The following is an 11916-nucleotide window of genomic DNA, read 5'->3' on the forward strand; positions in this document are numbered from 1 at the left end:
GACAGCAGCGTGTCTATTTATCTTGTGGAGATGCTCCGTCTCCACAAGATAAATAAAACAGTCTATGAATAGGATGCGGTGATTCCACCTGTGTTCAATGAATATATGCGGAATCACCGCACGTACAACAGGGGGCAGCGCTTTGGGCAGAGCGGGGTATCTGCTGCGTCCAAAGCGCTGCCAATACACCTCGAGGGCACATACCCTCACATATGATGAGAGTGCATATCTCATAACATTAAACAGTATAATAGTAATAATCATCCCCCCAGTGCCCCCTCACCCACGTCAGCCCTCACAATACCCTCAAACTCTACCATTCACCCCCAGTACCCTGTCCCCCTCCCACAATACCACCATCCTCTCATTCACCCCCACAGTTCCCTGTCCCCCTGCACACCCACAATAACCCCCATCGTTTCACATTCACCCCCACAGTGACCATGATATGCCTACATCGAATTACTCTAATGAATTCCATCCCCACTTACTGATGAAGTTTTCAGGCAGACAGTGAGGAGAACCAGGAAGTGACCAGATAGATGGAAGCAGGGCAGCACTAGGACCCAGCGTGCCTCAGCCAAACCAAGCGTGCACACTGACTGCACAGCCAGAAAGTAACTGCAGCTGCTGCTACTGCCAGCCAGGAAGAGATTCCTCTGGTGAGACCACATTGCACTCTGCACGGAGGGAGGCTCTGCAGCCGGCATTGTGCTGCTCTCTCCCTGACACCTTAGACTCGGCAGTGGATCTCCCGGAGGGCCCCTTCAGGTGACTGGGCCCGGGGCAATGGCCCCCTCTGCCCCCCCAGTAGCTACACTACTGCGTAGGCCGCTCGCCATGTTGCCGGTCATGTGATCTGCCGTCAGGTCTTGGGGGTTTCCGCGCTGTCACGTGACTCACACCACCTGACTTGCGTCTCCTAGCAACCCGTTGTGTCAGTTGTAATCACTGTGCACTGAACATGGCGGCTCCATACAGCCCCACAGAGCTGCGGATCGGGCTCAGGTTTGATTACCCGCCGCCCGCGATCCCGGAGAGCAGCGACTTTTGGTTCTTGCTGGACTCGGAGAATTGCCGGGCCGTCACCGATGTGAGTGCCATCATCAGGGAGCGATTCTATTACGGCCGCCAGGGGGCGCTGTCCCTGTACCTGGACGGACGTCTGTTGCACCCCAGGGAGAACGTGCGCATCATCCGGGACAACGACACCATCAGGTGAGGTCTGACGTCACCAGGGGCGCCGCTATCATGGGGCAAGTTGAGCCCTTTGCTTCAGACGGCAGCCGTCACTGAAAGACGGGGCGGCAGAGCGGCGGTCAGAACACCTGGTGCCGACTCTCCATAGTCCCTGACACTTGCAGTCACTAGCGCGCCGCTGCTCACAACCCACCGGCCGGTCATCCCTGCACCTTGGCTGCTCTGTGCAAACAGGACCTGTGATGAGGTCACATGATCGGGACCTCCATGGAATGAAGGACTCTGCTGTGCTGGTTGCCATGGTGTGTGCGAGGTGTATGGAGTGGAGCCGTGTGTGTATGAGGTGTATGGAGCGGAGCCGGGTGTGTACGACATGTATGGAGCGGAGCCGTGTGTGTACGAGCTGTATGGAGCAGAGCCAGGTGTGTATGAGGTGTACGGAGCGAAGCCAGGTGTGTATTCAGTGTACGGAGCAGAGCTGCATGTGTATGAGGTGTATGGAGCGGAGCCCTGTGTGTATGAGGTGTACGGAGCAGAGCCATGTGTGTATGAGGTGTACGGAGCGGAGCCAGGTGTGCATTCAGTGTACGGAGCAGAGCTGCATGTGTATGAGGTGTATGGAGCGGAGCTGTGTGTGTATGAGGTGTATGGAGCGGAGCTGTGTGTGTATGAGGGGTATGGAGCGGAGCCGGGTGTGTACGACATGTATGGAGCGGAGCCGGGTGTGTACGAGCTGTATGGAGCAGAGCCAGGTGTGTATGAGGTGTACGGAGCGGAGCCAGGTGTGTATTCAGTGTACGGAGCAGAGCTGCAAGTGTATGAGGTGTATGGAGCGGAGCCGTGTGTGTACGAGGTGCATAGAGCGGAGCCGTGTGTGTGTGTATGTATGAGGTGTATGGAGCAGAGCCAGGTGTGTATGAGGTGTACGGAGCAGAGCCAGGTGTGCATGAGGTGTATGGAGCGGAGCCAGGTGTGTATGAGGTGTACGGAGCAGAGCCACGTGTGTATGACGTGTACGGAGCAGAGCCGGGTGTGTATGAGGTGTACGGAGCAGAGCCGGGTGTGTATGAGGTGTATGGAGCAGAGCCGGGTGTGTATGAGGTGTATGGAGCGGAGCCAGGTGTGCATTCAGTGTACGGAGCAGAGCTGCAGGTGTATGAGGTGTGCGGAGCCGGGTGTGTATTCAGTGTACGGAGCTGAGCTGCATGTGTATGAGGTGTACGGAGCGGAGCTGCGTGTGTATGAGGTGTACGGAGCGGAGCCGTGTGTGTATGAGGTGTACGGAGCAGAGCCGGGTGTGTATGAGGTGTACGGAGCAGAGCCAGGTGTGTATTCATTGTACGGAGCAGAGCTGCATGTGTATGAGGTGTATGGAGTGGAGCCGTGTGTGTACGAGGTGTATGGAGCAGAGCCAGGTGTGTATGAGGTGTGCGGAGGCAGGTGTGTTTGAGGTGTATGGAGCAGAGCTGCATGTGTGTGAGGTGTATGGAGCGGAGCCGTGTGTGTATGAGGTGTATGGAGCGGAGCCGGGTGTGTATGAGGTGTACGGAGCAGAGCCGGGTGTGTATGAGGTGTACGGAGCAGAGCCAGGTGTGTATGAGGTGTATGGAGCGGAGCCAGGTGTGCATTCAGTGTACGGAGCAGAGCTGCATGTGTATGAAATGTACGGAGCGGAGCCGGGTGTGTATTCAGTGTACGGAGCTGAGCTGCATGTGTATGAGGTGTACGGAGCGGAGCTGCGTGTGTATGAGGTGTACGGAGCGGAGCTGCGTGTGTATGAGGTGTACGGAGCGGTGCTGCGTGTGTATGAGGTGTACGGAGCGGAGCTGTGTGTGTATAAGGTGTATGGAGCAGAGCCGGGTATGAGGTGTACGGAGCAGAGCCAAGTGTGTATTCAGTGTACGGAGCAGAGCTGCATGTGTATGAGGTGTATGGAGCGGAGCCGTGTGTGTACGAGGTGTATGGAGCAAAGCCAGGTGTGTATGAGGTGAACGGAGTGGAGCCAGGTGTGTATTCAGTGTACGGAGCAGAGCTGCCTGAGTATGAGGTGTATGGAGCGGAGCCGTGTGTGTGTATGAGGTGTATGGAGCAGAGCCGGGTGTGTATGAGGTGTACGGAGCAGAGCCAGGTGTGTATGAGGTGTATGGAGCGGAGCCAGGTGTGTATTCAGTGTACGGAGCAGAGCTGCCTGAGTATGAGGTGTATGGAGCGGAGCCGTGTGTGTGTATGAGGTGTATGGAGCAGAGCCGGGTGTGTATGAGGTGTACGGAGCAGAGCTGCATGTGTATGAGGTGTGCGGAGCGGAGCCGGGTGTGTATTCAGTGTACGGAGCTGAGCTGCATGCTAGGTATCATAGAAGTCGTGTATCCCACATTTTTCTACAAGAACTAGCCACATCTATGACCAGCCCTGTTATAAGTCACCAGAGATGCGGTATGTGGCCGTGACTGGTGTTAGCAAACGCCGAACTCTGATCAGTGTCAGTCCTGGCAGACACAGTTTGCTGTGGTGCTGTCCGCTTCCAGAAATAATGAGCTCCCTGGAATAATATATAAAATGTAATCACTCCCTCAGAGCAGCGCTCCCTGCAGTGCCATGTGTTGTCAACCCCTTCTTAATATGCTTCTTCTGTCTGCAGTGTGAAATGGGAAGAGTCACCAAGAGGACAGCTTACAACAGACAGCCAAGGTGAGTCCTATGGTCGTGGAGGAGACTGACTACAGAGACCTCAAGAATGTAAGACGTGTCCACAGAGGGAGCCCTGAGAACAGCAGGGAGGCGTCACCCACGGAGCATGAGGTTCCAGTGAGGCCAAGCAAGAAGGTTAAGGGTGAGGTGGCCCCCAAGAAAGGAGGTGAGACAGAGGCCCAAGAAGAAAGGGAACCCTGAGGAGAAGGAGGTAGTTGGGGAGCGGCCCAAGAAGGGGAAGGAGAATCCAGATATGGAGGTTAGAAGAAGAGGCAGGAAACCCTTGAGGAAGAAGTCAGAGAACAGCCTGAGGTGGAAGTCACAGATAGCGACCCAAGAAGAAGGGGAAGGAGACCCTCGAGGAGGCAGTCAGAGAACAGATAAATAAATAGATGCATACATTACTATTATTATTATTATTATTTATTGTTATAGCGCCATTTATTCCATGGCGCTTTACAAGTGAGGAGGGGTATACATAATAAAAACAAGTACAATAATCTTGAACAATACAAGTCATAACTGGTACAGGAGGAGTGAGGACCCTGCCCGCGAGGGCTCACAATCTACAAGGGATGGGTGAGAATACAGTAGGTGAGGATAGAGCTGATCGTGCAGCGGTTGGTTGATCGGTGGTTACTGCAGGTTGTAGGCTTGTCGGAAGAGGTGGGTCTTCAGATTCTTTTTGAAGGTTTCGATGGTGGGCGAGAGTCTGATGTGTTGTGGTAGAGGGTTCCAGAGTAGGGGTGATACGCGAGAGAAATCTTGTATACGATTGTGGGAAGAGGAGATAAGAGGGGAGTAGAGAAGGAGATCTTGTGAGGATCGGAGGTTGCGTGTAGGAAAGTACCGGGAGATGAGGTCACAGATGTAAGGAGGAGACAGGTTGTGGATGGCTTTGTACGTCATGGTTAGGGTTTTGTACTGGAGTCTCTGGGCAATGGGGAGCCAGTGAAGGGATTGACAGAGGGGAGAGGCCGGAGAATAGCGGGGGGACAGGTGGATTAGTCGGGCAGCAGAGTTTAGAATAGATTGGAGGGGTGCGAGAGTGTTTGAGGGGAGGCCACAGAGCAGGAGGTTGCAGTAGTCAAGACGAGAGATGATGAGGGCATGGACTAGGGTTTTTGCAGATTCTTGGTTGAGGAATGAACGGATTCGTGCAATATTTTTGAGTTGAAGTCGGCAGGAAGTGGAAAGGGCTTGGATATGTGGTTTGAAGGAGAGATCAGCGTCAAGGATAACCCCGAGGCAGCGAGCTTGTGGGACTGGGGAGAGTGGGCAGCCATTTATACATTCATACATACAAATGAATATTAAAGAGTTTTAAAAATCAAAACAGGAGTGGATTATAGGGAGAGAAATGGGAAGCGCAGAAGTCTGAGTGTAGTAGTTAGTTTCCAAAGGTGTGTACTCAGTGAATCCACTCACCTTTTTGGTGTCTTGATATACTGTGTATAGATTCAATCCATGGATCTCTCCATTCCTCTTTCCACTCAGTTTGCTGCAAAGATCTGGGAACTGATGAGCGCACTGAACAGTGCTTTCATAGGCGATAACACTTTGTGAATGTTTTTCCCAGCAATATGCGCTCCTGAAGGATGATGATGGAACTCGATATTCTGATTCAAGGATGATTTTTATTTCAAACTAAAATACAACCGGTTTCGACTTCTTGGAGTCTTCCTCAGATATAATGTCATGCCTTTAGTCCCTCACATCATGCAGGGTTGTTTTGTTCGACTGAGTTCATGCTCCGGCCAATATTTAAAGGGCCACTGTCACCCCCTCCAGCCGTTATAAACTAAAAGAGCCACCTTGTGCAGCAGTGATGCTGCAGTCTAACAAGGTGGCTCTTTTAGTTTTTGATTAAGTTATTATCTCAATAAAGCGATTTGAAAATTGTCCACAAAGACCAGCTATTGTACCGGGAGGCGGTCCGAAGCGTCCTGTATGAATCCCCCAACGGCCGTCACTCTTCTCTTCAGGGGCGCTGGTTTCCGCCCCCTGAGCGGTGTTTCTTCTTAAATCCGGCGCTTGCGCTGTTCTTTCCTGCCTGGGGCCTGCGCAGTGTTTACTGTGAGTCACAGCACAGACGCAGGGTGCCTTACTGCGCCTGTGCCGGCAGTGCGGCCGCCCTGTTACTGAATCCCCGCCCCGCACTGTGTTATTCATTATGCACAGTGCGGGGCTGGCATTCCTGGGCATGCGCACTGCACTGCGCTGTTCAGGCCCTCCCCCATCTCGGACGTCCTCCGTTGTTTGACGTTCCCCCTGCTCCCCCGCCTTCCAGCATTGTTATTTTCGGCTGCCAGATTCCAAAATCTGGTGAGGATTACTGTATATGGCGGCAAGCTGCTGTGTGCTTTGTCTCTCTCTATGTGTTTGTAAGTTTTAATGCAAATGCATATTTACACCAGCAGCAATGAAAATTAGGTACTTGTGTGGGTGGCCATAAATTACAAAGCACTGATGATCAATACTGTTTTTTGGGTGAGCATTATAGGTTCACATTGCGTTCGGGCAATACGTTTTGCGAATATAGCTAGCGTATTGCACCAGCGCAATGTCTTTAGCGGGATTGCTTTTGCCGATCGCGCTATTGCAGATCCACGATCTGCGCTAGCGAGGAACGGAGCTGGGACGCTGAAAGCAGCATCTGAGGTCCGACTGAAAATAACGGCACATCGCAAGGGCGTGCCTAAAAAATGGCATGCGCTAGCGATGCGATCCAGATCCTAAACACATTGCCGTCAATGGGTGCGCTAACGGACCTGTTGCATGGCGTAACTTGCGACAATCACGCCATGCAGCGTACTCCTTTAGCGTTAACCCATTAACGCTTAGTGAACCTATTCGTAACGCACTGAACATCACTAAAGGAGCAGGGGTCTGCATTATACCGCATCAAAGAACAATAAACGTTGAGGGGTGACCATTATTACACCGTACTGCAGATCAATGCACGGTGAGGGGTCTGCATTATTATACCGCACTGATCATCAATAAACGGTGAGGGGGGATCATTATTATTCCGCACTATAGATCTATAAACGGTCATGGTGGAGCATTAAGTGGAGCACTTAAATACGTGGCACTTAAATACGTGGCACTGAAATACGTGGCACTGAAATACGTGGTACGTGGCACTGAAATACGTGACACAGAAATATGTGGCACTGAAATACGTGGCACTGAAATACGTGGCACTGAAATACGTGACACGTGGCACTGAAATACGTGACACGTGGCACTGAAATACGTGGCATGTGGCAATGAAATACGTGGCACATGGCACTGAAATACGTGGCACTAAAATACGTGGCACGTGGCAATGAAATACGTGGTACGTGGCACTGAAATACGTGGCACTGAAATACGTGGCATGTGGCACTGAAATACGTGGCACTGAAATACGTGGCACTGAAATACGTGGCACGTGGCAATGAAATACGTGGCACTGAAAACGTGGCACTGAAATACGTGGCACTGAAATACGTGGCACGTGGCACTGAAATACGTGGTAGGTGGCACTGAAATACGTGACACAGAAATACGTGGCACTGAAATACGTGCCACTGAAATACGTGCCACTGAAATACGTGGCACGTGGCACTGAAATACATGGCACTGAAATACGTGGCACGTGGCAATGAAATACGTGGCACTGAAATACGTGGCATGTGGCAATGAAATACGTGGCACTGAAATACCACTGAAATACGTGGCACGTGGCACTGAAATACATGGCACTGAAATACGCGGCACGTGGCAATGAAATACGTGGCACTGAAATACGTGGCATGTGGCAATACGTGGCACTGAAATACCACTGAAATACGTGGTACGTGGCACTGAAATACGTGACACAGAAATACGTGGCACTGAAATACGTGGCACTGAAATACGTGGCACTGAAATACGTGGCACTGAAATACGTGGCACGTGGCAATGAAATACGTGGCACGTGGCAATGAAATACGTGGCACGTGGCACTGAAATACTGGCACGTGGCAATGAAATACGTGGTACGTGGCACTGAAATACGTGGCACTGAAATACGTGGTACGTGGCACTGAAATACGTGGTACGTGGCACTGAAATACGTGGCACTGATATACGTGGCACTGAAATACGTGGCACGTGGCACTGAAATACGTGGCACTGAAATACATGGCACTGAAATACGTGGTACGTGGCACTTACATCAATAAACTGTAATGGTGGAGCATTATTAGAGCGTACTGCATAACATTACACGGTGAGGGGTCAGCATTATACCGCGCGGATGATCACTAAAAGGCCAGCGGGAAGCATTATACCATACTGCACATCAATAAACAGTGCGTGGTGAGCATTATGATACCGCATTGTGGACCGATATACGGTGAAGGTGTAACATTTTACCGCACTGTGGAGCAATTTACGCAGATGGTGGACAATTATACCGCACTGTGCCATGCAACTACATACGGTGATGGGGGAACATTATACCACACTATGTAACAAAGTAAGTTTATGTTGTAACATTATGCTGTGCTGTGGAGCAATATACGAAGACGGTTGAACATTACACCACTCTGTAGACGTATTGCTAATGATAATTAAGGTTTCCATTAATTTTTTTTCAAAAATGAAAACATTATAAATAAATATGTCTATAAATATATATATATACTAGCTGTACTACCCGGCTTCGCCCGGGGTAATAACTGCTGTTAGCAAAATAGAATGTGTTAACAAAAATTTATTCTGCACAAAAAAACCACAAAACAAATAGATAGAAATGTAATTATTAAAAGGCAAAAACTAAGCTAATAGAAGCATTTTACAACATATATTTCAACACCAGAGATATTCCACACAGATTTAACTAAATTGGCCAAGTAATGTGAAGTAATCTTCTACTACTTATTCGAGAGCCTTTTGATAAACGACATTCTTAGTTTTTCTTTCAGGTGCAAAGACAAACAGATTTTTGGCTGTTCCAACTCTTGAACAGGCCACATAAAGTTGACCATGAGAAAAGCATGGAGATTGTAAATCTAAGCTAGCTGAAGAGCCCGGCGTTGCCTGGGCATAGTAAATATCTGTGGTTAGTTATAGCACCTCACTTCTCTTATTTTCCCATCACGCCTCTCATTTTCCCCATCACATCTTTCATTTTCCCCCTCACATCTCTCATTTTCTCCCTCACACCTCTCATTTTCCTCCTCACTCCTCTTATTTTCCCCCTCACTCCTCTCATTCCCCCCTAACACTTGTCATTTCGACCTCACATCTGTCATTTTCCGATCACTCCACTATTTTCCCTCACTCCTCTCATTTTGCACTCACACCTTTTCATTTTCACCTCACACCTCTCATTTTCACCTCAGTATATACATGTTTGTCATCTCCCTTATATATAGTATACACCTGTATGTCATCTCCTGTATATAGTATATACCTGTATGTCATCTCCCCTGTATATAGTATATACCTGCTGTGTGTCATCTCCCCTGTATATAGTATATACCTGTATGTCATCTCCTCCTATATATAGTATATACCTGTATGTAATCTCCTCCTGTATATAGTATATACCTGTGTGTCATCTCACCTATATATAGTATATATCTGTGTGTCATCTCCTCCTGTATATAGTATATACCTGTATGTCATCTCCTCCTATACATAGCATATACCTGTATGTCATCTCCTCCTGTATATACTATATACCTGTAGGTAATCTGCTCCTGTATATAGTATATACCTGTGTGTCATCTCCTGTATATAGTATATACCTGTATGTCATCTCCTGCTGTATGTAGTATGTACCTGTATGTCATCTCCTCCTCTATATAGTATATACCTGTGTGTCATCTCTCCTGTATATAGTATATATCTGTGTGTCATCTCCTCTTGCATATAGTATATACCTGTGTGTCATCTCCCCTGTAAATAGTATATACCCGTGTGTCATCTCCTCCTGTATATAGTATATATCTGTATGTCATTTCCTCCTGTATTAGACCTCGTTCACACGTTATTTGGTCAGTATTTTTACCTCAGTATTTGTAAGCTAAATTGGCAGCCTGATAAATCCCCAGCCAACAGTAAGCCCACCCCCTGGCAGTATATATTAGCTCACACATACACATAATAGACTGGTCATGTGACTGACAGCTGCCGGATTCCTATATGGTACATTTGTTGCTCTTGTAGTTTGTCTGCTTATTAATCAGATTTTTATTTTTGAAGGATAATACCAGACTTGTGTGTGTTTTAGGGCGAGTTTCGTGTGTCAAGTTGTGTGTGTTGAGTTGCGTGTGGCGACATGCATGTAACGACTTTTGTGAGATGAGTTTTGTGTGGCGACATGCGTGTAGCAACTTTTTGTGTGTCGAGTTGCATGTGACAGGTTAGTGTAGCAAGTTGTGTGCAGCAAGTTTTGCACATGGCGAGTTTTCCATGAGGTGAGTTTTGCACGTGTGGCGAGTTTTGCATGTGGAGAGTTTTGCGCGTGGCGAGTTTTGAGCGGCGACTTTTGTGTTTCGACTTTTATGTGGCGAGGTTGGTGTATGTGTGGTGAAATGTGCGCTGAGGGTGGTATATGTGTTTGAGCACGTGGTAGTGTGTGGCGCATTTTGTGTGTGTTCATATCCCCGTGGTGGGGTGGTGAGTATCCCATGTTGGGGCCCCACCTTAGCAACTGTACAGTATATACTCTTTGGCGCCATCGCTCTCATTCTTTAAGTCCCCCTTGTTCACATCTGGCAGCTGTTAATTTGCCTCCAACACTTTTCCTTTCATTTTTTCCCCATCATGTAGATAGGGGCAAAATTGTTTGGTGAATTGGAAAGTGCGGGGTTAAAATTTCACCTCACAACATAGCCTATGACGCTCTCGGGGTCCAGACGTGTGACTGTGCAAAATTTTGTGGCTGTAGCTGCGACGGTACAGATGCCAATCCCGGACATACACACATACATACATACACACATTCAGCTTTATATATTAGATATACCTGTATGTAATCTCCTGTATATAGTATATACCTGTGTGTCATCTCACCTATATATAGTATATATCTGTGTGTCATCTCCTGTATATAGTATATACCTGTATGTCATCTCCTCCTATACATAGCATATACCTGTGTCATCTCCTCCTGTATATACTATATACCTGTAGGTAATCTGCTCCTGTATATAGTATATACCTGTGTGTCATCTCCTCCTGTATATAGTATATACCTGTATGTCATCTCCTCCTGTATGTAGTATGTACCTGTATGTCATCTCCTCCTCTATATAGTATATACCTGTGTGTCATCTCTCCTGTATATAGTATATATCTGTGTGTCATCTCCTCCTGTATATAGTATATACCTGTGTGTCATCTCCCCTGTAAATAGTATATACCTGTGTGTCATCTCCTGTATATAGTATATAGCTGTATGCCATCTCCTCCTGTATTAGCCCTCGTTCACACGTTATTTGGTCAGTATTTTTACCTCAGTATTTGTAAGCTAAAATGGCAGCCTGATAAATCCCCAGCCAACAGTAAGCCCACCCCCTGGCAGTATATATTAGCTCACACATACACATAATAGACTGGTCATGTGACTGACAGCTGCCGGATTCCTATATGGTACATTTGTTGCTCTTGTAGTTTGTCTGCTTATTAATCAGATTTTTATTTTTGAAGGATACCAGACTTGTGTGTGTTTTAGGGCGAGTTTCGTGTGTCAAGTTGTGTGTGTTGAGTTGCGTGTGGCGACATGCATGTAGGGACTTTTGTGAGATGAGTTTTGTGTGGCGACATGCGTGTAGCAACTTTTTGTGTGTCGAGTTGCATGTGACAGGTTAGTGTAGCAAGTTGTGTGCAGCAAGTTTTGCGCATGGCGAGTTTTGCGCGTGGCGAGTTTTATGTGTGGTGCCTTTTGAGTATGTGCAAGTTTTGTGTGAGGCAACTTTTGCATGTGTTGCAACTTTTGTGCATGTGGCAATTTTTCTGCGTGTGGCAATTTTTCTGCGTGTGCAAGTT

The 11916-nt window shown here is 48.2% G+C and overlaps 1 protein-coding gene across 1 annotated transcript; it reads left to right on the forward strand.

Moving 5' to 3' along the window:
• Positions 1–514: 514 nt before the first annotated feature.
• Positions 515–3994, forward strand: LOC143766090 (coilin-like). Its single transcript, XM_077253475.1, has 2 exons — positions 515–1218; positions 3839–3994. The coding sequence occupies exons 1-2, from the start codon at positions 965–967 to the stop codon at positions 3915–3917; spliced, it is 333 nt and encodes a 110-aa protein (XP_077109590.1). The 5' UTR covers positions 515–964; the 3' UTR covers positions 3918–3994.
• Positions 3995–11916: the final 7922 nt, after the last annotated feature.

This window comes from Ranitomeya variabilis, chromosome 4, assembly GCF_051348905.1.
Source record: "Ranitomeya variabilis isolate aRanVar5 chromosome 4, aRanVar5.hap1, whole genome shotgun sequence".
Taxonomy (NCBI): Eukaryota; Metazoa; Chordata; class Amphibia; order Anura; family Dendrobatidae; genus Ranitomeya; species Ranitomeya variabilis.

What these genes read in the sequence shown, in the direction of transcription:
- LOC143766090 (XM_077253475.1), top strand. Translation starts at nt 965, where the DNA reads ATGGCGGCTCCATACAGCCCCACAGAGCTGCGGATCGGGCTCAGGTTT. An exon ending in CGGGACAACGACACCATCAG is followed by an intron (nt 1,219 to 3,838) that starts GTGAGGTCTGAC and finishes TTCTGTCTGCAG; the next exon opens with TGTGAAATGGGAAGAGTCAC.